The sequence below is a fragment of the Pristiophorus japonicus genome, chromosome 19, assembly GCF_044704955.1.
Source record: "Pristiophorus japonicus isolate sPriJap1 chromosome 19, sPriJap1.hap1, whole genome shotgun sequence".
Lineage (NCBI taxonomy): Eukaryota > Metazoa > Chordata > Chondrichthyes > Pristiophoridae > Pristiophorus > Pristiophorus japonicus.
Genome location: NC_091995.1, coordinates 19,643,518 through 19,665,381, shown reverse-complemented (window position 1 = coordinate 19,665,381; position 21,864 = coordinate 19,643,518). Strand labels below are relative to the sequence as shown.

The 21,864-nt window shown below is 47.0% G+C and overlaps 1 protein-coding gene across 1 annotated transcript; it reads left to right on the top strand.

Moving 5' to 3' along the window:
* Positions 1-4,195: 4,195 nt before the first annotated feature.
* LOC139229773 (zinc-binding protein A33-like) lies at positions 4,196-21,580 on the top strand. Its single transcript, XM_070861358.1, has 6 exons — positions 4,196-12,436; positions 12,525-12,620; positions 12,713-12,946; positions 18,055-18,077; positions 18,177-18,292; positions 19,903-21,580. Exons 1-6 carry the CDS (start codon positions 11,867-11,869, stop codon positions 20,451-20,453), a joined length of 1,590 nt encoding a protein of 529 aa, XP_070717459.1. The 5' UTR covers positions 4,196-11,866; the 3' UTR covers positions 20,454-21,580.
* The last annotated feature ends 284 nt before the right edge of the window (positions 21,581-21,864 follow it).

The window sequence follows — 21,864 nt, the reverse complement described above, 5'->3', positions numbered from 1 at the left end:
ACGTTTGTCTTTACTAACCTTTTTCTCTTTACATATCTATAGAAACTTTTGCAATCCGTCTTAATGTTCCCTGCAAGCTTCTTCTCGTACTCCATTTTCCCTGCCCTAATCAAACCCTTTGTCCTCCTCTGCTGAGTTCTAAATTTCTCCGAGTCTCCGGGTTCGCTGCTATTTCTGGCCAATTTGTATGCCACTTCCTTGGCTTTAATACTATCCCTGATTTCCCTTGATAGCCACGGTTGAGTCACCTTCCCTTTTTTATTTTTACACCAGACAGGAATGTACAATTGTTGTAGTTCATCCATGCGGTCTCTAAATGTCTGCCATTGCCCATCCACAGTCAACCCCTTAAGTATCATTCGCCAATCTATCCTAGCCAATTCACGCCTCATACCTTCAAAGTTACCCTTCTTTAAGTTCTGGACCATGGTCTCTGAATTAACTATTTCATTCTCCATCCTAATGCAGAATTCCACCATATTATGGTCACTCTTCCCCAAGGCGCCTCCTGTCTGACAACCAGTTCTCAATCCATGTCAGCACACTACCCCCAATCCCATGTGCTTTAACTTTGCACATTAATCTCTTGTGTGGGACCTTGTCGAAAGCCTTCTGAAAGTCCAAATATACCACATCAACTGGTTGTCCCTTGTCCACTCTACTGGAAACATCCTCAAAAAATTCCAGAAGATTTGTCAAGCATGATTTCCCTTTCACAAATCTATGCTGACTTGGACTTATCATGTCACCTTTCCAAATCTCGCACATCGAGATTGCTAATTAATCCTCTCTCATTACACAACACCCAGTCTAAGATGGCCTCCTCCCTAGTTGGTTCCTCGACATATTGGTCGAGAAAACCATCCCTTATGCACTCCAGGAAATCCTCCTCCACTGTATTGCTTCCAGTTTGGTTAGCCCAATCTATGTGCATATTAAAGTCACCCATTATAACTGCTGCACCCTTATTGCATGCACCCCTAATTTCCTGTTTGATGCCCTCCCCAACATCACTACGACTGTTTGGAGGTCTGTACACAACTCCCACTAACGTTTTTTGCCCTTTGGTGTTCTGCAGCTCTACCCATATAGATTCCACATCATCCAAGCTAATGTCCTTCCTAACTATTGCATTAATCTCCTCTTTAACCAGCAATGCTACCGCACCTCCTTTTCCTTTTATTCTATCCTTCCTGAATGTTGAATACCCCTGGATGTTGAGTTCCCAGCCCTGATCATCCTGGAGCCACGTCTCCGTAATCCCAATCACATCATATTTGTTAACATCTATTTGCACAGTTAATTCATCCACCTTATTACGGATACTCCTTGCATTAAGACACAAAGCCTTCAGGCTTGTTTTTTTTAACACCCTTTGTCCTTTTAGAATTTTGCTGTACAGTGGCCCTTTTTGTTCTTTGCCTTGGGTTTCTCTGCCCTCCACTTTTCCTCATCTCCTTTCTGTCTTTTGCTTTTTTCTCCATTTTGTTTCCCTCTGTCTCCCTGCATTGGTTCCCATCCCCCTCCCATATTAGTTTAACTCCTCCTTTAAGCAGGAGATTCCTTGTGCCGCCCCTTAAGGAACCTGTGTTGGAATTATCCTCCCTGTTGTGTCATGATACTGGACAGAACTTAACGACACACATATATATCCCGCTCTTCCCCAAATACTGTCCAAAGCAAAAACAGTTTAAAGACCCGTACCGAGCACCAGTTTGAGTGCAATTTGTGCCCAGATTGCCGATTGGGCCCAAAGCAGAAACCCTACCCCAGTGTTAGTGAGGTGCCCTCTCCCTCCTCACTGTCTGCAAACAACACTCGTTCCTGCGCCCAGGACCCTGAAACTGGGGGAAACCTTAAACTCTCAGTTTTCCCTTCGCCCCACCATCCAAACTTGGCATCACCAAGTCACCACTTCCAGATTTACCAGCTCTTCTCTCCCATTGCTTCCACCCTCAGCGCACGGTGCCCGAGACACTGGTCCTCGGCTCCTTTCACTGGGTCTTTCCATTGAGAGAAGAGTTTGCCATAAAACAATGTGTTGGGATACACTTCCCCAGTGACTGCACTTCAAAAGCACCTCATTGTCTGTAAAGCGCTTTGGGATGTCCTGAGGGGGAAAGGCGCTATATAAAGGCAGGGCTTTGTTATTTAATCTATTTCAAACAACACGGGGGTGAAAGTGGATATTGAGCTGTGGGAGTCCCGGGCCGCGAATATTGTCTCTAAATGCAGGACAATTCCCTCCCTCACACCATCCTCACCCGCACCTTGCACTGGGCCAGAGTGAACAGCCAATCACAGACTCCCCTTTTCCCGCTCTCTCCCTTCCCCCGCCCCAGCGCTGACGCTCGCCGATCCTCCAATCACAGCCTCCCGATCCCCGCGCGCGCTCCCTCCCTCCGGCCGCGCGAGATTTTGCCGTTGGCCTTTGATTTTCAGATGACGCGCGCTCCTCAACCGCCTTCACTCGCCCCGCCCCGCTCATCGCTCGCTCATCCTCCAATCACAGCCTTGACACACACCTCTTCCCCGCCCCCCGAGCTGATGGGCCAATCACAGCCTCCCCTTTTCCCGCTCTCTCTCGCGCTTTTGCCGTTGGTCTTTGCTGCTCCGCTCGAGGCCGTCCTTCAGCCGCCTTCAGTCTCTATGCAGCGGGGCCCCGCGCTCCTCCGCTCGGCGGCTCCACAAACCGCTCACATCCCCGGGGGAGGACAGAAGTTTAATGGCTGGAGAATCACGGGGCCTGCGATTTCCTGAACCACTCGCCCAACGTGTGGGAATAAGTCCCCGTGCACTGACCACACGCCCAATCTCGCTCTAACCGCTCGTCCTGTTTTCCTGGTTCCGTGCCCCACAGAAAGAAGAGCGTATCTCCGAGCTCCGCCAGCAGCTCTACGAGAGACAGCAGCTGAGGTCCCGGAGACGTCCCTCCAACCCCACCGAGGAGAACTTCACGGACAACCACTACATGTGAGGTCCTGGGTGTATCTGGCCAGCCTGGTTATCGGGGGTTAAGCGATAGTGGTCTATCTAAACCTTCATAAATTTAACCACCTCCATCAAATCTCCTCTTAGCCTTCTCTGCTCTAAGGAGAACAACCCCAGCTTCTCTAGTCTATCTGTGTAACTGTAATCCCTCATCCCGGGAACCATTCTCGTAAATCTCTTCTGTACCCTCTCCAAAGTCTTCACCTCTTTCCTAAATTGTGGTGCCCAGAATTGGACACAATTCTCCAGCTGGAGCAGAATTAGTGTTTTATATCGGTTTCGTATAACTTCCTGGCTTGTGTATTCTATGTCTCTATTTATAAACCCGGGGTCACATATACAGGTTAAACCTTCCTTATCCGGCTCCCTTGGGACCTGGCCTGTGCCGTGTAAGGGATTTTGCCGGATAAAGGGAGGTCACGCCGACGGAGGAGGTGGGGGGAGGCGGCCCGAGGTAGGGGAGGGGGGAGGAGGTCAGTGCCCCGTGTGAGCCCGAAGTGTCGGTGGGCTGAGTGTCGGCAGGCCCCAAAGTCGGGGCGAAGGTCGGCCGCGTTCTGTACATGTGCCCCCAGCCACCAGAATCATGCCGGACGAGGGGTGGTGCTGGATAAGGGAGTCCCGGACAAGGGAGGTACAACCTGTGCTTCATTAACTTCTCAGATAACCTGGTGTGTCACCTTCAAAGATTTGTGCACAAACATCCCCAGGACACTCTCTCTTTGCACCCCCTTTACAAATGTACAATTTAGCATGTAATGGCCCAGAAATTCCGGCTTCCCGGGTCCGTACGGAGTGTGTACAGACCGGGGAAGGCATCACAAAAGCCGGTTTTCAGCGCACAATGCGCATGTGCTGAAAACCGGCTTTTCCGATCTGTCAAGCTGGAGCTGGAGCCTGACAGATCCTCCACATCTCCACATCCATGACATTGGCAAGGGCAAGATTGGGATATTTGCCCATATCTTGTCCAGTGGTGGTCCTGGAAACTCTGGCGCCTGATAAAAGCAGGCACATACCCTACTTTTACAGGTACAGGAGTTTTAAAACACACTTTAAACAAAAAATAATATTAAAAATACTCATTTTATTTTTTTCAAGTACGGTAAATTTATTTTAAAGCATAATTAGAAAAACTTTTTTAAATCCTGAAAGTTTTTTTAATAATACCTTAATACCTAAATAATAATTACATAATTTAATAACTATTTTATATAATGTTTCAGAATTTAAAAAAAAATTTTGAATTAATGTTAAATATGTAGTGTATTTTTTCTCTTTTTTATTAATGTTTTGTGTGTTTGGGGGGTTTCTCATTCATAATAATGGAATCTCCAACTTACGGAGTTCCCATTATTATGAATCAGAACATACTTTACCTTGATTGGCTGCCCAGAGCCATGTGACTACAGCTCCAGCCCTGCGCATGTCCTGACGTGCACGCGCTCCAACACGCAGTCAGTGGAGGCCTCAGGACCGCGATCTCTCGTGGGCGCAGCAGGTTCTGGTAAGTCGCATCTTTTTTCTAGGATCCAGTCGATCACCCGTGGGAAGGAGAAACCGGGATTTCTGGGCCGTTGTCTCTCCTCATTCTTCCCAGAAAAACATATCACCACATTTTTCTCTGTTGAATTTCATCTGCCATGTGTCCCCCCATTCCACCAACCTGTCAATGTCCTTTTGAAGTCTATTACTATCTTCCTCAATACTACATTTCCAAGTTTTATGTCATTTGCACATTTCAAAATTGTGCTCTGTACTCGCAAGTCCCAGTCATTAATGTCTATCAAGAACAGCAGTGGTGCAGTACTGAACCGTGGGGAACTCCACTATATATCTCCATCCAGTCCGAAAAACAGCCATTCACCACAACTCTGTTTTCTATCCCTCAGGCAATTTTATATCCACACTGTTACTGCCCCTTGTAACCCACGGGCTTCAATTTTTCTAACACATCTAATATGTGGTATTTTATCAAACTTCTTTTGAAAATCCATACACACATCAACTGCACTGCCCTGATCCACCCTCTCCGTTATCTCATCAAAAAACTCAATCAAGTTAGTCAAACACAATTTGCCTCAGATTGTTGTTTCGTAAAGCTCCCTGACCACCAACGTTAAGCTGAAATAAATACTCAGCAGGTCAGGCAGCATCTGTGGAGAGAGAAACAGAGTTAATGTTTCAGGTCGATGGCCTTTCGACAGAACTGGGAACTTTGCTTTTATACCGACATTAAACTGACTGGCCTACAATTGCCACGTTTAGTCTTCTCCCCTTTTTTGAACCACGGTGTAACATTTGCAATCCTCCAGTCCTTTGGCACCACCCCTGTATCTAAGAAGAATTGAAAGATGTGCAGCTTTGTAATTTCTACCCTTACTTCCCTCAGTAACCCCGGATACATCCATCCAGATCGGGAGACTAATCCACTTTAATACTGCCAGCCTTCCTAGTACCTCCTCTTTACTGACTTTTAACTGATCCAGAATCCCACCAACCTCCTTGTTCACAGTAGATTGGGCAAAGTCCTTTTCCTTGGTGAACACTGATGCAAAGTACTCATTTAGTACCTCAGCCATGCCTTCTGCCTCCACCAATAGATCTCTGTTTTGGTCCCTAATCAGCCCCACCACTCCTCTGCTAACCCTTTTACTGTTAATATGCCGACAGAAGACCTTTACATTCCCTTTTATGTTAGTCACCAATCTATTCTCGTACTGTCACTTTGCCCCTCTTATTTCCTGTTTCACTTCTCTGTACTTTTTAGATACAGCCTGATTTGCCCTTCTATTATCAAACTGACATCTGTCATACGCCCCCTTTTTATATTTCATCCTAATCTCTTAATTCCTTCGTTATCCAGGGAGCACCGGCTTTGGTACCCTCCTTTCCCTTGTGGGATTATATATAGACTGTACTCGAACCATCTCCACTTTAAAGGCTGCCCATTACTCCATTACATTTCTGCCTGCCAGTCTTTGGCTTCAGTTTACCCAGGCCAGATTCAAGACTGAGATCGATAGATTTTTGGACAATAAGGGAACCAAAGGACATGGCGATAGGGCGGGAAAGTGGAATGGAGGTAGAAGATCAACCATGATCTTATTATATGGCGGAGCAGACTCGAAGGGCCGAATGGCCTACTCCTGCTCCTGTTTCTGATGTTCTTAAATATATAAACCTAGAATCCCAGAGGGGAAGTGAGAGAGCCCTTGGCGTCAAGGCAGCATTTGACTGAGTGTGTTATCGAGGAGCCCAGGTAAAACTGAAGTCAATGGGAACCCCAAGGTAAACTCTCCACTAGCTGGAATCATACTCACACAATGGAAGATGGTTGTGGTTGTTGGAAGCCAATCATCTCAGCCCCAGGACATCATAGAAACATAGAAATTTACAGCGCTGAAGGAGGCCATTTCGGCCCATCGTGTCTGTGCCGTAAGTGCCCATCCAACCATCTCTTAAAAGTGGTGAGGGTTTCTGCATCCACCACTCTTCCAGGCAGCGAGTTCCAGATCCCCACAACCCTCTGCATAAAGAAGCCCCCACCCCCCAAATCCCCGCTAAACCTTCCACCAACCACCTTAAAACTATGCCCTATTGTAATAGCCCCCTCCACTAATGGAAATAGACCCTTACTATCCACTATGTTCAGGCCCCTCAATATTTTGTACACCTCAATGAGGTCTCCTCTCAATCTCCTCTGTTCCAATGAGAACAAACCCAGCCTATCCAATCTGTCCTCATAACTAAGATTCTCCATTCCAGACAGCATCCTAGTAAATCTCCTCTGCACCTCTCCAATGCAATCACGTCCTTCCTATAATACGGCGACCAGAACTGCACGCAGTACTCCAGCTGTGGCCTAACCAAAATATTATACAATTGAAGCATAACCTCCCTGCTCTTATATTCTATGCCTTGGCCAATAAAGGCAAGCATTCCGTATGCCTTCTTAACCACCTTATTCACCTGGCCTACTACTTTCAGCGATCTGTGGACTCCAAGGTCCCTTTGTTCATCTACACTATTAAATGGCCTACCGCTTAATGTGTATACTCTTTCCTTATTCGCCCTCCCAAAGTGCATCACCTCACACTTCCCAGAATTAAATTCCATTTGCCACTGCTCTGCCCACCTGACCAGTAGATTGATATTCTCCTGCAGCCCATGACTTTCCTCTTCACTATCAACCACACAGCCAATTTTAGTGTCACCTGCAAACTTCTTAATCATATTCCCTATATTCAAATCTAAATCGTTGATATATACCACAAAAAGCAAGGGACCCAGAACTGAGCTGTGCGGAACCCCACTGGAAACATCCTTCCAGTCACAAAAACATCCATCAATCATTACCCTTTGCTTCCCCCTCCAAGCCAATTTTGGATCCAACTTGCCAGTTTGTCCTGGATACCATTGGCTTTAACCTTCATGACCAGTCTACTATGTGGGACCTTATCAAAAGCCTTGCTAAAGTCCATATATACTACAGAGTACGCACGACCCTCATCGACCCTCTTGGTTACCTCCTCAAAAAATTCAATCAGGTTAGTCAAACATGATCTTCCCTTAACAAATAGAAACATAGAAAATAGGTGCAGGAGTCGGCCATTTGGCCCTTCGAGTCTGCACCACCATTCAATAAGATCATGGCTGATCATTCACCTCAGTACTCCTTTCCTGCTTTCTCTCCATACCCCTTGATCCCTTCAGCCTTAAGGGCCATATCTAACTCCCTCTTGAATATATCCAATGAACTGGCATCAACAACTCTCTGCGGTAGGGAATTCCACAGGTTAACAACTCTGAGTGAAGAAGTTTCTCCTCATCTCAGTCCTAAATAGCTTACCCCTTATCCTTAGACTATGTCCCCTGGTTCTCGACTTCCCCAACATCGGGAACATTCTTCCTGCATCTAACCTGTCCAGTCCCGTCAGAATTTTATATGTTTCTATGAGATCCCCTCTCATCCTTCTAAACGCCAGTGAATAAAGGCCCAGTTGATCCAGTCTCTCCTCATATGTCAGTCCTGCCAACCCAGGAATCAGTCTGGTGAACCTTCGCTGCACTCCTTCAATAGCAAGAACGTCCTTCCTCAGATTAGGAGACCAAAACTGAACACAATATTCCAGGTGAGGCCTCACTGAGGCCCTGTACAACTGCAGTAAGACATCCGTGCTCCTATACTCAAATCCCCTAGCTGTGGAGGCCAACATACCATTTGCCGCCTTCATCGCCTGCTGTACCTGCATGCCCACTTTCAATGGCTGATGTACATGACACCCAGCACTCTGTGCTGACTGTCCCTAATTAATTCTTGCCTATCCAAATGCAGATTTATCCTGTCTTTCAGGATTTTTTGCAATAACTTTCCCATCACTGACATTAGGCTGACACGCCTGTAATTACTTGGCCTATCCGTTTTTCCCTTCTTAAACAAGGGTATTACCTTAGCAGTTCTCCAATCCTCCGGATGTCCAGATCCAAAGAGGACTGGAAAATGATGGTCAAGGCCTCTGCTATTTCCTCTTTAACTTCGCTCAACAACCTGGGATGCATTTCATCCGGGCCTGGGGACTTATCTACTTTCAAAGCTGCTAAACCCCTTAATACTTCCTCTCTCACAATATTTATTTCATCCAGAATATCACACTCCTCCTCTATAGCAGTATCTACATTACCGCTTTCCTTTATGAAAACAGATGCAAAGTATTCGTTAGGAACCCGACCAATATCTTCCGCCTCCTCTCAAAGATTACCCTCATGGTCTCTCATAGGCCCTACCCTTTCCTTAGTTACCCTCTTACTCTTAATATATTTATAGAACATCTTAGGGTTTTCCTTAATTTTACTGGCCAAGAATTTCTCGTGCTCCCTCTTAGCATTCCTAATATCCTTTTTAATTTTGCCTCTTATCCTTCTATATTCCTCTAAAGATTCTAAAGTATTCAGACGTTGATATGTGACATTAGCATCCCTGCAGGCATTCTTCAGGGCAGTGTCCTGGGTTCGAACATCTTCAGCTGCTTCATCAATGACCATCTCTCAGCAGTAGTGATCTTTGCTGATGATTGCACCGTGTTCAGTTCCATTTGCAACTGCTCAGATAATGAAGCAGTCTGGGCCCATATGCAGCAAGATCTGGACAGCATTCAGGCTTTGGCTGATAAATGGCAAGTAACACTCGCATTACACAAGTGCCAGGCAATGTCTATCTCGAACAAACGATTCGAAACACCTCTGATGGACATTGAAAGGCATTACCATCATCAAATCCCCCCGCCCCATCAACATCCTGGGGGTCACCATTGACCAGAAACCTAACTGGACCAGCCACATAAATAATGAGCCTATGAGAGCAGGTCAGAGGCTGGGGATTCTGTGGTGAGTGTCTCACCTCCTGACTCCCCAAAGCCTTTCCACTGTCTATCAGGTAGGTCAGGAGTTTGATGGAATACTCTCCACTTGCCTGGATGAGTGCAGTTCCAACAACACTCCAGAACCATCCTGGACAAAGCAGCCCGTTTGATCGGCTCTCCATCCACCACCCTAAACATTCACACCCTGCACCACTGGTGCACCGTGCCTGCAAAGTGTAACATCTAGAAGTTGCAGTGCAGCAACTCGCCAAGGCTTTTCCGACAGCACCTCCCAAACCCGTGACTTTTATCACCGAAAAGGACAAGGGCAGCAGGCGCATGGGAACACTACCACCTCCAAGTTCCCATCAGAGTCGCACACCATTCTGACTTGGAAGTATATCACCATTCATTCATCATCGCTGGGTCAAAATCCTGGAACTCCCTCCCCAGGAGCACTGTGGGAGCACCTTCACCACACGGACTGCAGCAGTTCAAGAAGGTGGCTCACTAGCACCTTCTCTAGGGAAATTAGGGATGTGCAATAAATGCTGGCTTGCCAGCAATGCCCACATCCCATAAATGTATAAATAAAAAACAGACGCTACGTCAATCAGTCAATTTTGGGTTGAAGACGGTATTCACCAATTAGTAACATAGGAACAGGAGGAGACCATTCAGTAATTCAAGCCTATTCCATCATTCAGTTAGATCTTGGATGGTCTGTACCTTAACTCCATTTACCGGCTGTGGTTCCATATCCCTTAATATCATTGCCCAACAAAAATCTATCAATCTCAGTTTGAATATTTTCAATTGGTGCCCAGCCTCAATAGTATTTTGGGGAGAGAAAGTCCCAGATTTCCACTACCCTTACATGTAGAAGTGTTTCCTAACATCACCCCTGAACAGCCTAGCTCTAATTTTAAGGTTATTCCCATTTATTCTGGACTCCCCGCCCCCCACCAGAGGAAATAGTTCCTCTCCATCGACCCTATCAAATCCTTAAATCATCTTAAACATCTCAATTAGTTCACCCCATAATCTTCTATACTCAAGGAGTACAAGACCTTCTGTGTAACCTGTCCTCATAACTTAGTCCTTTTAACCCTGGTATCATTCTGGTAAATCTGCACTGCACCCCGTCCAAATCTAGGCCCTGAAATTACGGTCGGAGGCTTCTTTCGGATGAACGCCTCCGATCAGAGAATTTTTACGAAAGTACCTGGTGGTCCCGGAGGAGCGTGGGATTCCGTTGGGGAGGCCTTCTCTTCCCACACTGCGAAGTGCGCTCCCGTCCTCGAGGTTCGGACACAGAAGATGCAGTCATGTGTCACTGCTCAACCAATCAGATACAGTATTCCACAGCTTTCTCATTAATAGCAATGAGAACTCCGTATCGACGAGTTCTCATTGCTATTAATGAGAAAAAAAACAAACACGAAATACTAAAATAAAAAAAATTAAAAACACACCTCACATAATTAAAATTAATTGAAATTAAAGTTAATAAATGTCTTAGAAAAAAAAATTCTGATCTTCTAATGTTTTTTTAATTATGGTTTAAAATAAATTTATCATAGTGGGCAGGGTTTTTAACAATAAAATGTGTTTTTTAAATTTTATTATGTTTTTGTGTGTTTTAAAACTCTTACACCTGTAAAAGTAGGCTATGCTCCTGCTTTTATCAGGCGTGAGAGTTTTCAGGACATTTGCTGGGCAAGATATGTGCACATACCGCAATCTTGCCCATGCGAATGTCCTCGCTCCCGAGATGCGGAGGATCGAACAAGCTGGAGCTCGACAGATCGGAAAAGGCAGTTTTCAGTGCATTGTGCGTTGAAAACTGGCTTTTGCGATGCCTTCCCGGGTCCGTACACACTCCTACGGACCTGGGGAGGCTGGGATTTCTGGGCCAAAAGATCCTTCCTGAGGTGATGCCCAGAATTGAGCATCGTGCTCCAGATGGGAGGGTAAGGAGTAACAGGGATGCATTTTAAGGAATTTTGTCTACCAGTCGAGACAATAATTCTAACCACAGATATTTGTTTTTTATCCATTCTTTCGATGTGGGCATCACTGACAAGGTCAGCATTTATTGTCTGTCCCTAGCCCTGGAATCTCCTACAGCACAACACCGACATGTTGGGCCGAATGACCTCCTGCTGTGCTTTCAGATTGTCCGGGCCTGAAATATGACCAGAGGTGGCTCCAAACTTCAAATCCGGGCCAACATGTGGAGCAACATAACGGCACATCCCCCAAAACCTCACATTAAATCAATAAACTGTAATAAAAAGCACATCAATGTATGGAGGATGGTGCAATTAAATAGTTTAACAAATCCAAGATAATTATCACAGTTTCTGACATATTCACATCACCTGCAAAACATTTGAGATTAGAGCAATTATTTCTACACCTTTAGAGCGTGTTTCCTGGCTCCATACAACATTAAACTGATGCATAGAGTAAATCGGTTTGTTTAATTCCGCCCTTCACTGTACAGAAAGCAAATGTGTGGTTTTCCCGCAACAAAATCTTTTTCAGCAATCCTACAAAAATCCTTGGTTGAGAAATATTGTCCAGCAGCGCCACCTAGTGACAGGATCCAGCTGGAGCTCAGCAATATTGAGACTGAAAGTGGGTTGAATCAGGAAGTGCTGAGTGTTAACATGGTTTCCAAGCAGCAGCCCGAGAGTTGGACTGAGGAGGTATCTTGTCCCATTTGTCTTGAATTCTTCACCGATCCGGTTTCACTGAAGTGTGGACACAACTTCTGCCGCTCCTGTATCACACGGTGTTGGGAAAAGAAGGAGACAAACTCCTGCCCGGAATGTGGAGAGGAGTTTCCGGAAATAAACCTCCGGACCAGTCGGGCCTTAGCCAGTCTGTCGGAGAAAGCTCGAAAATTAACCCTGAATCCGAGAGAGAAGGAAAATAAACCTCACTGTGAGGAACATCAGGAAGAACTGAAGCTGTTTTGTGAAACTGACAAGAAACTGATCTGTTACACTTGTATAGATGCATGGAAACACAGAGACCACCGCTTCATGTCGATTAAAGAAGCTGTTGAAATCTACAAGGTAAAATGGAACAGATTTTATCACCTGATTATTTTATTACATTTTCACACTCCGGCCCTTTCATTCTGTGATTTTCTCCTAATCCCAGGATCAGCTGAAATCCTCTTTAGAATCTCTCACAGAGAAGATATCGGCGGTTCTAGAAACGGAACGGAAACAGAAACGGCAGATTTCCGAAGCTAGGGTAAGGTCTCCCTGTGCTGATTTTCTGGGATCTCGGTGAGTTTTGTTCCCTCTATCGCGATACATGATTATTTTTCACATTTCATTTGGTAGGAACAGTCGAGCAGTCTGCAGACCCACATCTCATCCGAGTTCGCTAAAATGCACCAGATTCTCACTGAAAAAGAGCAGCGTTTAATCAGAGATCTCAGGGGAGAAGAGGAGAGGATTGTAGATACAATGGAGAAAAACCTTCGAGAAATTCAAGAGAATTTAAATTCTATTGAGGAGCAGCTTTCAAAGTTGCAGAAACAGATGGAGCAACAAGACGGGCTGACATTTCTGAAGGTGAGGATTATATTGTGGGTTAGTTGTAAAATAACCGACAGTGTTGACATAAATGCAGCATTTGCTGAAAAATTCTAAACTAATTTCAACCGATTGTTTTGTCTATTCCGGGGTGGATCTGCTATTGTGACTGAACTAACCAGCTCCCACACTGTCTTCAGGATCCGGGTTCCGAGTTGCCCTGATCTTATACTTCGCCTGTAATTATTTCTGTGTCCCCAAGAGGGTAATATTCTCCTGGAGCTCACATTACATTCCTGGTCCAGTTACATTGTGTGAGTGTGTGGGTGTGTCTGGTACAGTGGCTGTGAGAGTCACTGTGTCTCTGAGTGAGACTGGTGTTCAGTTAGAAACATAGAAAAATAGGTGCAGGAGTAGGCCATTCAGCCCTTCGAGCCTGCACCACCATTCAATAAGATCATGGCTGATCATTCCTTCATTGCCCCTTTCCTGCTTTCTCTCCATACCTCTTGATCCCCTTAACCGTAAGAGCCATATCTAACTCCCTCTGGAATATATCCACTGAACTGGCATCAACAACTCTCTGCGGCAGGCAATTCCACAGGTTAACAATTCTCTGAGTGAAGAAGTTTCTCCTCATCTCAGTCCTAAATGGCTTACCCCTTATCCAAAGACTATGTCCCGTGGTTCTGGACTTCCCCAATTTCGGGAACATTCTTCCCGAATCTAACCTGTCGAGTCCCGTCAGAATCTCATATGTTTCTATGAGATCCCCTCTCATCCTTTTAAACTCCAGTGAATAAAGGCCCAGTTGATCCATATGACAGCCCAGCCATCCCTGGAATCAGTCTGGTGAACCTTCGCTGCACTACCTCAATAGCAAGAACGTCCTTCCTCAGACTAGGAGACCAAAACTGAACACACTATTCCAAGTGAGGCCTCACGAAAGCCCTGTACAACTGCAGTAAGACCTCCCTGCTTCTATATTCAAATCCCCTAGCTATGAAGGCCAACATACCATTTGCCTTCTTTATCGCCTGCTGTACCTGCGTGCCCACTTTCAGTGACTGATGAACCATGACACCCAGGTTCGTTGCACCTCCCCTTTTCCTAATCTGCCGCCATTCAGATAATATTTTGCCTTCGTGTTTTTGCCCCCAAAATGGATAACCTCACATTTAGCCAAATTATACGGCATCTGCCATGCATTTGCCCACTCACCAAACCTGTCCAAGTCACCCTGCAGCCTCTTAGCGGCGTCCTCACAGCTCACACCGCCACCCAGCTTAGTGTCATCTGCAAACTTGGAGATATTACACTCTATTCCTTCGTCCAAATCGTTAATGTATATTGTAAAGAGCTGGGGTCCCAGCACTGAGCCCTGCGGCACTCCACAAGTAACTGCCTGCCATTCTGAAAAGGACCCGTTTATCCCAACTCTCTGCTTCCTGTCTGCCAACCAATTCCCTATCCACGTCAGTATATTACACCGAATACCATGTGCTTTGATTTTGCACAACAATCTCTTGTGTGGTACCTTGTCAAAAGCCTTCTGAAAGTCCAAATACACCACATCCACTGGTTCTCCCTTGTCCACTCTACTAGTTATATCCTCAAAAAATTCCAGAACATTCGTCAAGTTGATTTCCCTTTCATAAATCCATGCTGACTTGGTCCGATCCTGTCACTGCTTTCGAAATGCGCTGCTATTTCGTCCTTCATGATTGATTCCAACATTTTCCCCACTACTGATGTCAAGCTAACCGGTCTATAATTACCCGTTTTCTCGCTCCCTCCTTTTTAAAAAAGTGGTGTTACATTAGCTACCCTCCAGTCCATGGGAACTGATCCAGAGTCGATAGACTGTTGGAAAATGATCACCAATGCATCCACTATTTCTTGGGCCACTTCCTTAAGCACTCTGGGATGCAGACTATCAGGCCCCGGGGATTTATCGGCCTTCAATCCCATCAATTTCCCGAACACAATTTCCCACATAATAAGGATATCCTTCAGTTCCTCCTTCTCACTAGACCTACTGTCCCCGAATAACTTCAGAAGGTTATTTCTATCTTCCTTCGTGAAGACAGAACCAAAGTATTGGTTCAATTGGTCTGCCATTTCTTTATTCCCCATTATAATTTCACCTGAATCCGACTGCAAGGGACCTACGTTTGTCTTTACCAATCTTTTTCTTTTCACATATCTATAGAAGCTTTTGCAGTCAGTTTTTATATTCTCTGCAAGCTTCCTCTCGTACTCTATTTTCCCCCTCTTAATTAAACCCTTAGTCCTCCTCTGTTGAATTCTAAATTTCTCCTAGTTCTCAGGTTTGTTGCTTTTTCTAGCCAATTTATATACCTCTTTCTTGGCTTTAACAATGTCCTTAATTTCCTTTGTTGGCCATGGTTGAGCCACTTTCCCAGTTTTATTTTTACTCCAGACAGGGATGTACATTTGCTGAAGTTCATCCATGTGATCTTTAAATATTTGCCATTGCTCATCCACCATCAACCCTTTGAGTATCGTTTGCCAATCTATTCTAGCCAATTCATGCTGAATTAACTTTGTCACTCTCCATCTTAATAAGGAATTCTACCATATTATGGTCATTTTTCCCCAAGGGGCCTCACAAAACAAGATTGCTTATTAGTCCCTTCTCATTACACAATACCCAGTCTAGTATGGCCGGCTCCCTGGTTGGTTCCTCGACATATTGGTCCAGAAAACCATCCCTCATACACTCCAGGAAATCCTCCTCCACCGCATTGCCACCAGTTAGGTAGCCCAATCAATGTGTAGATAAAAGTCGCCCATGATTACTGCTGTACCTTTATTGCACACATCCCTTATTTCTTGTTCGATGCTGTCCCCAACCTCACTACTACTATTTGGTGGTCTATACACAACACCCACTAGTGTTTTCTGCCCTTTGGAATTCCGTAGCTCCACCCATACCGATTCCACATCATCCAGGCTAATGTCCTTCCTTACAATTGCATTGATTTCCTCTTCAACCAGCAATGCCACCCTGCCTCCTTTTCCTTTCTGTCTATCCTTCCTAAATGCTGAATAGCCTTGGATGTTGAGTTCCCAGCCTTGGTCACCCTGGAGCCATGTCTCCGTGATGCCAATCACATCGAATCCATTAGCTGCTATCTGCGCAGTTAATTCATCCACCTTATTCCGAATACTCCTCGCCTTCAGGCTTGTTTTTTTTAACACACTTTGCCCCTTTAGAAGTTTGCTGTAATGTGGCCCTTTTTGTTTTTTGCTTTGGGTTTCTCTGCCCTGTACTTTTACTATTCTCCTTTCTATATTTTGCTTCTGCCTCCTTTTTATTTCCCTCTGTCTCCCTGCATAGGTTCCCATCCCCCTGCCATATTAGTTTAACTCCACCCCAACAGCACTAGCAAACACTCCCCCTAGGATATTAGTTCCGGTCCTGCCCAGGTGCAGACTGTCCGGTTTGTACTGGTCCCACCTCCCCCAGAACCGGTTCCAATGTCCCAGGAATTAGAATCCCTCCCTTCTGCACCACTCCTCAAGCCACGTATTCATCTGAGCTATCCTGCGATTCCTACTCTGACCAGCACGTGGCACAGGTAGCAATCCTGAGATTACTACTTTTGAGGTCCTACTTTTTAATTTAGCTCCAAGCTCCCTAAACTCGCATCGCAGGACCTCATCCCGTTTTTTACCTATGTCATTGGTACCTTTATGCACCACGACAACTGGCTTTTCAGAATGTCCTGCACCTGCTCCGAGACATCCTTGAACCTTGCACCAGGGAGGCAACGTACCATCCTGGAGTCTCAGTTGCGGCCGCAGAAACGCCTATCTGTTCCCCTTACAATTGAATCCCCGATCACTATTGCTCTCCAACTCTTTTTCCTGCCCTCCTGTGCAGCAGAGCTAGCCACGGTTCCATGAACTTGGCTGCTGCTGCTCCCCCCTGATGAGTCATCCCCCTCACCAGTACTCAAAGCGGTGTATCTGCTTTGCAGGGGGATGACCACAGGGGACCCCTGCACTACCTTCCTTGCACTGCTCTTACTGTTGGTCTTCCGTTCCCTATCTGGCTGTGTACCCTTTACCTGCGGGAAGACCAACTCACTAAACGTGCTATTCACGTCATTCTCAGCATCATGCATGCTCCAGAATGAATCCACTCGCAGCTCCAGTGCCGCAATGCGGTTCGTCAGGAGCTGGTGGTGGATACACTTCCTGCACACGTAGTCGTCAGGGACACCGGAGGCATTCCTGATTTCCCACATAGTACAGGAGGAGCATAACATGTGTCCGAGCTCTCCTGCAATGACTTAACCCTTAGATACACTTAAATTGGCAACAACAATGCTAAAAGTTACTCACTGAGAAAGAAAAGAAAAAAGAAAAACGACTTACCAATCACTTACCCCCTTGGCTGTGACGTCACCTTTCTATTTCCTTCTACTTTTTTGCCTTCTCCCTGTAGCTGCACAAGCTCCGCCTTTATGGCCTCTCGCCGGACTCCCGACTCAGTGACGCACCTCCCGACCTAGCGGCCTTTATAGGCCTCTCGCCGAACTCACGGACTCCCGACTCTGACACAACTCCCGACCTCGCGGCCTTTATAGGCCTCTCGCCGAACTCACGGACTCCCGACTCAGTGACGCACCTCGCGGCCTTTATAGGCCTCTCGTCGAACTCACGGACTCCCGACTCAGTGACGCACCTCGCGGCCTTTATAGGCCTCTCGCCGAACTCACGGACTCCCGACTCAGCAACGCACCTTCCGACCTCGCGGCCTTTATAGACCTCTCGCCGAACTCACGGACTCCCGATTCAGCGACGCACCTCGCGGCCTTTATAGGCCTCTCGCCGAACTCACGGACTCCCGACTCAACGACACACCTCCCGACCTCCACAACCTGACAACTAAATCACTTTTACCAACTGCATCCTCTTTTTACCAGATGATTTTAATAATTTTTGGTGAAATTTCTGCTGTCCAGTTTGCAAATATATTGTCTTTCTATCTGTGTGGTCCCGGCAATGAGAATTGGGAATTATCAACATCTTGTAACAATGTGGGTGTAATTTCTGCTGTCCGGATATAGACGGTCAGTCTCCGTCAACTCAGATTTGTGTTTTATTGATTTCAGGAGGAAACGTGTCAGAAGAGGAGGTAGGACAAACTGTTTACTGAAACTCTGCACAATTTAGTAAAATAACTCAGCAAAGTGTTTATGGTCAATTTATAACATCAACTGTTTAATATTTACAGGACTGGTGAGGATTATTATAAACTATCATTAGCAGATGACAAGCTGTCGATCGGAAAGTTCAACGGCCCTTTACAGTACACAGCGTGGAGAGAAATGATAGACGCCATTAACCCCGGTAAAACTCTTATATTCCTTTCCCTGATTTATAAACCCAGATGAGAGGAGCCTAAACCGGCTCCCAGACCCCAGATTGAATGATCACTGATGTCCGTGTCTCGTCTGGAGGTCAGGACCTTGGCCAATATTTTATAGTCAGCATTAAGGAGTGTGTATGGTGACCATGTGGGGATAACCTTACTTTTCTTATGTATTGACATGATTGTGTTGAATTTCAGAGTATCTGGTTCTGTGTCTCCAGTACAGGGTGTGGGAGGTTCAGTCGGAGGGGAGAAAGCTCCGGGATTATGGGATGTTAATCTTGGTAGGGTGGGTGACAGTTGGTGTGGATTTTCCAGGTTAGAGCTCACTGTCTGAGATTAGGGCACAGAGTGACCGTGTGCAATAGTTCAATCTGCATTTTCCACCTCAGGGTATATGTGAGGAGATGAGCTTCGCCTAGAGGTAGGCAGGAACTCTGAGTCATGTAGGAGGGAAGGTTTGAGGCTCTGAGGACTGAATGGAGGATAATTGGTGCAAGTCCTGTTTACCTCCTATCACAACAGGTTAGGCGGGATAGACGGGATGCTTCAGGGAGGAGTAGCCGATCCTGGAGTGTGTCTTGTGTGGGTTCAAGAAGAAGGTGAATTCCTTCTCTTTGGGGTGTGGGCCCACCATACATCCTCTAGGCCCAGGACACCACACTCATCTCGGATTGCTCCGGCTGCTGGTCCTCGTGTCCTGTGTCCGCTGGGAGCTTGTCCTGTTTGGAGTGAAGAGCACAGTTTGGGTCTCCACTCCTGGTTCCTGTGCTGTCCATAGGTGGGGCGAGTGTGAAGAATGCTGATGCGGGGACTCCTCATTCGGGACACTGAACTGAAGCATCACTTTGGGTTCTCCTGTTCATCAAATTTCATTAGGATGGAGCGGCCTCCTTCTCCAGGAATGTGTATCTCCAGAGTAATGGGGAGGTTGCTGGTGATTAGTGTGACTGTCCTCTGCTCTTGGCTGAGGAGAAGGCGGCCAGCATTTGTCCCACCCACTCACTCATAAACCTGGTGTGTTCTGAGGGCGATGAGGAGGGTCTCCTGTAGAAATGCCGCTTCCACCTGTCCTTTTATGTCCATCAGTTTAGTTTTGCCGGATTGTGTGTTGAGTCTATTGTGATTTAATGATGCTGTTTTTTAATATAATTTCCCTCCTCCTCTGGGTTCTCTCTTCCCCTCTGCAGCAGTTCCCCCACTTTTGCTTCTTTTCCCCTTTTCCCCTTCCCTTCTCTCTTCCCTTCCGGTGCCTGTACCTTTCCCCCTCTTCCGTTCGGAAGCCCCGCCGTAGCCTCTGGTGCCGATTCCCTGTGTGTTTCTGAAGGTCCCTGGGTCACTCTGCAGCCGCTGAGAACAGTAGGGGACCGGGGGCCGCAGAGTTCCTGGTCAGATCGCAGAGGTCAGAGTGACCCCAGGAGTGTAAACCCCCAGGTCAGAGCAGATTCCAATAACAGAACCTGGAGCCCTTTAAACACACCGCAGTTCCCGGGAATCCCCCGAATTGTCACTTTAAAAAGGGAAAGTGTTTGAATAAATCACAGCAACAAACTAAACCGCTCACTGTGTTGTTGTAACTTTCCCCCAGCTCCAGCCTCTTTGACTCTGGATCCGAACACAGCCCATCCCTGGCTCATCGTGTCTGAGGACCGGACCAGTGTGAGACACGGAGACAAACGGCAGGAGCTCCCTGACACGCCGGAGAGATTTGATCGCTGGGCCTTTGTCCTGGGATCGGAGGGATTCACATCAGGGAGACACTACTGGGAGGTGGAGGTGGGGAACAAGACACGGTGGGGTGTGGGAGTGGCCCGAGAGTCTGTCGACAGGAAAGGGGGAATCAGCCTGAGACCTGAGGCCGGATACTGGACTGTGTGGCTGGATCCCGGAATTGGCTATGTTGCCTTCACCTCACCCTCTGATACCCCCCTCACCCCGAGTGGGGATCCCCGGAAGATCGGGGTGTTCCTGGACTATGAGGGGGGACAGGTGTCATTTTACAATGCGGACAACATGTCCCATCTCCACACCTTCACCCACACTTTCACTGAGACACTCTTTCCCTTCTTCTGTCCAGGACAGAGTGACAGCGGGAAAAACTCCCCCCCACTGACAATCTGCGGAGTCAAAGGTCACTAACCTGTCCATCCCATAATTTCATACCACCTACCTGCCTCCTGCCAGCTGCAAACTGATGGTCGTCGGTCTCAGTCACAGGTGGTGCGGATGGTCCCAATGTCACCTGAGGTCAGGGCGGGTACAACCGAGTGACAATGGGGGGAATTTTAACCCCAAAAACGGGTGGGTTGTGGTCGGGTGGGAAGTTAAAGTGTTAAAATCTGAATCCTGACCAGAACCCGCCTCCAACCCGCCCACTTCCGGTATTAACGGAGGCGGGGCGGGGCCGGGCAGCCAATCCCGCTCCCAGGAGGCGGGTCATCATTTAAATATTATAATGAGGCTGGCGTGCCTCAGATTTAACCTCCATTTTAAATTTAACTGCAGCTGGTTGGGTTTTTCAGGCCTGGTGAAACCCACCAGCTAATGGAAGGTGAGTACTGCTGGATCCAGGAGGTAAGCACCTTTACACTTACCTCCTGGATCCAGTGTCCCTGCCTCACCCCCTCCCCCTCCCCGCGATCGGAGACACTCCCCCCCCCCCCCCCCCACTCGAGGCCTCCGATCCCCCTCCACAGATTACTCCCATCCTCCAATGTCGCCTGCCTCCGCCCAGCCCTCTTGCTCCTCCTGGATATTCCAAATCCCCCCCCCCAACACTCGCTCCTGCCCCCAAGCCACTCCTCCGCCTCCCGATCTGCTGCTCCGGAGCCATGCTTCCCCTCTGGTTCCCGGTCATTCCTGACCACAGCCCACCCGCTCTTCCAGCCCCCAATACGTGACTCCGACTCCCGATCATTCACGACCCCAATCTCCTCCGCACCCCGATCGTTATCGCCACACCCCCCCCCCCCCCACCCTTGATCCTCCAACCCTCCAATCGTTACTGACACCACCCCCCCCCCCCCACCCCCGTCGATCCCCCGACCCTCCGATCGTTACCGAGTGCGATATGGGAACAGGACGGTTAAATGTGAATAGAATTACTGGTTTTGGTGGAGGGTAAATGCTGACATGGACGGTTTTATCAAATGGCCTGTGTCCATGTTGTAACTTCTATGTTTTTCTCTGTATACTCACTCAGACTCTGTACACTTGGGAATATGTTGTGCTCAAGGTGTGAACCAATACAAAAAAGGTGAAGTGTGTGAGGTGGTGAGGAATGCTGTTATTTGTGGTATATTTCTTGTTCTTCCTGCCTATAGGCAACTCCTTCCTGCTCACAAAGTGCTGAGATGCAAATATGGAAAGTGGAGAGAAAAAGGTTAATGGTTCACTAACAACCAAGCGCACTCACTTTGTTAGTTTACTTTGGACAGAATGACGCTGGGCGCACAACTCATCACTGTGTGCAACACCTTTCATTTAACTGCACTTTTATTTACTGTCTCCCAATAATTGGGCCTTGTTCTTGGGTGGGGCAATAAATAGA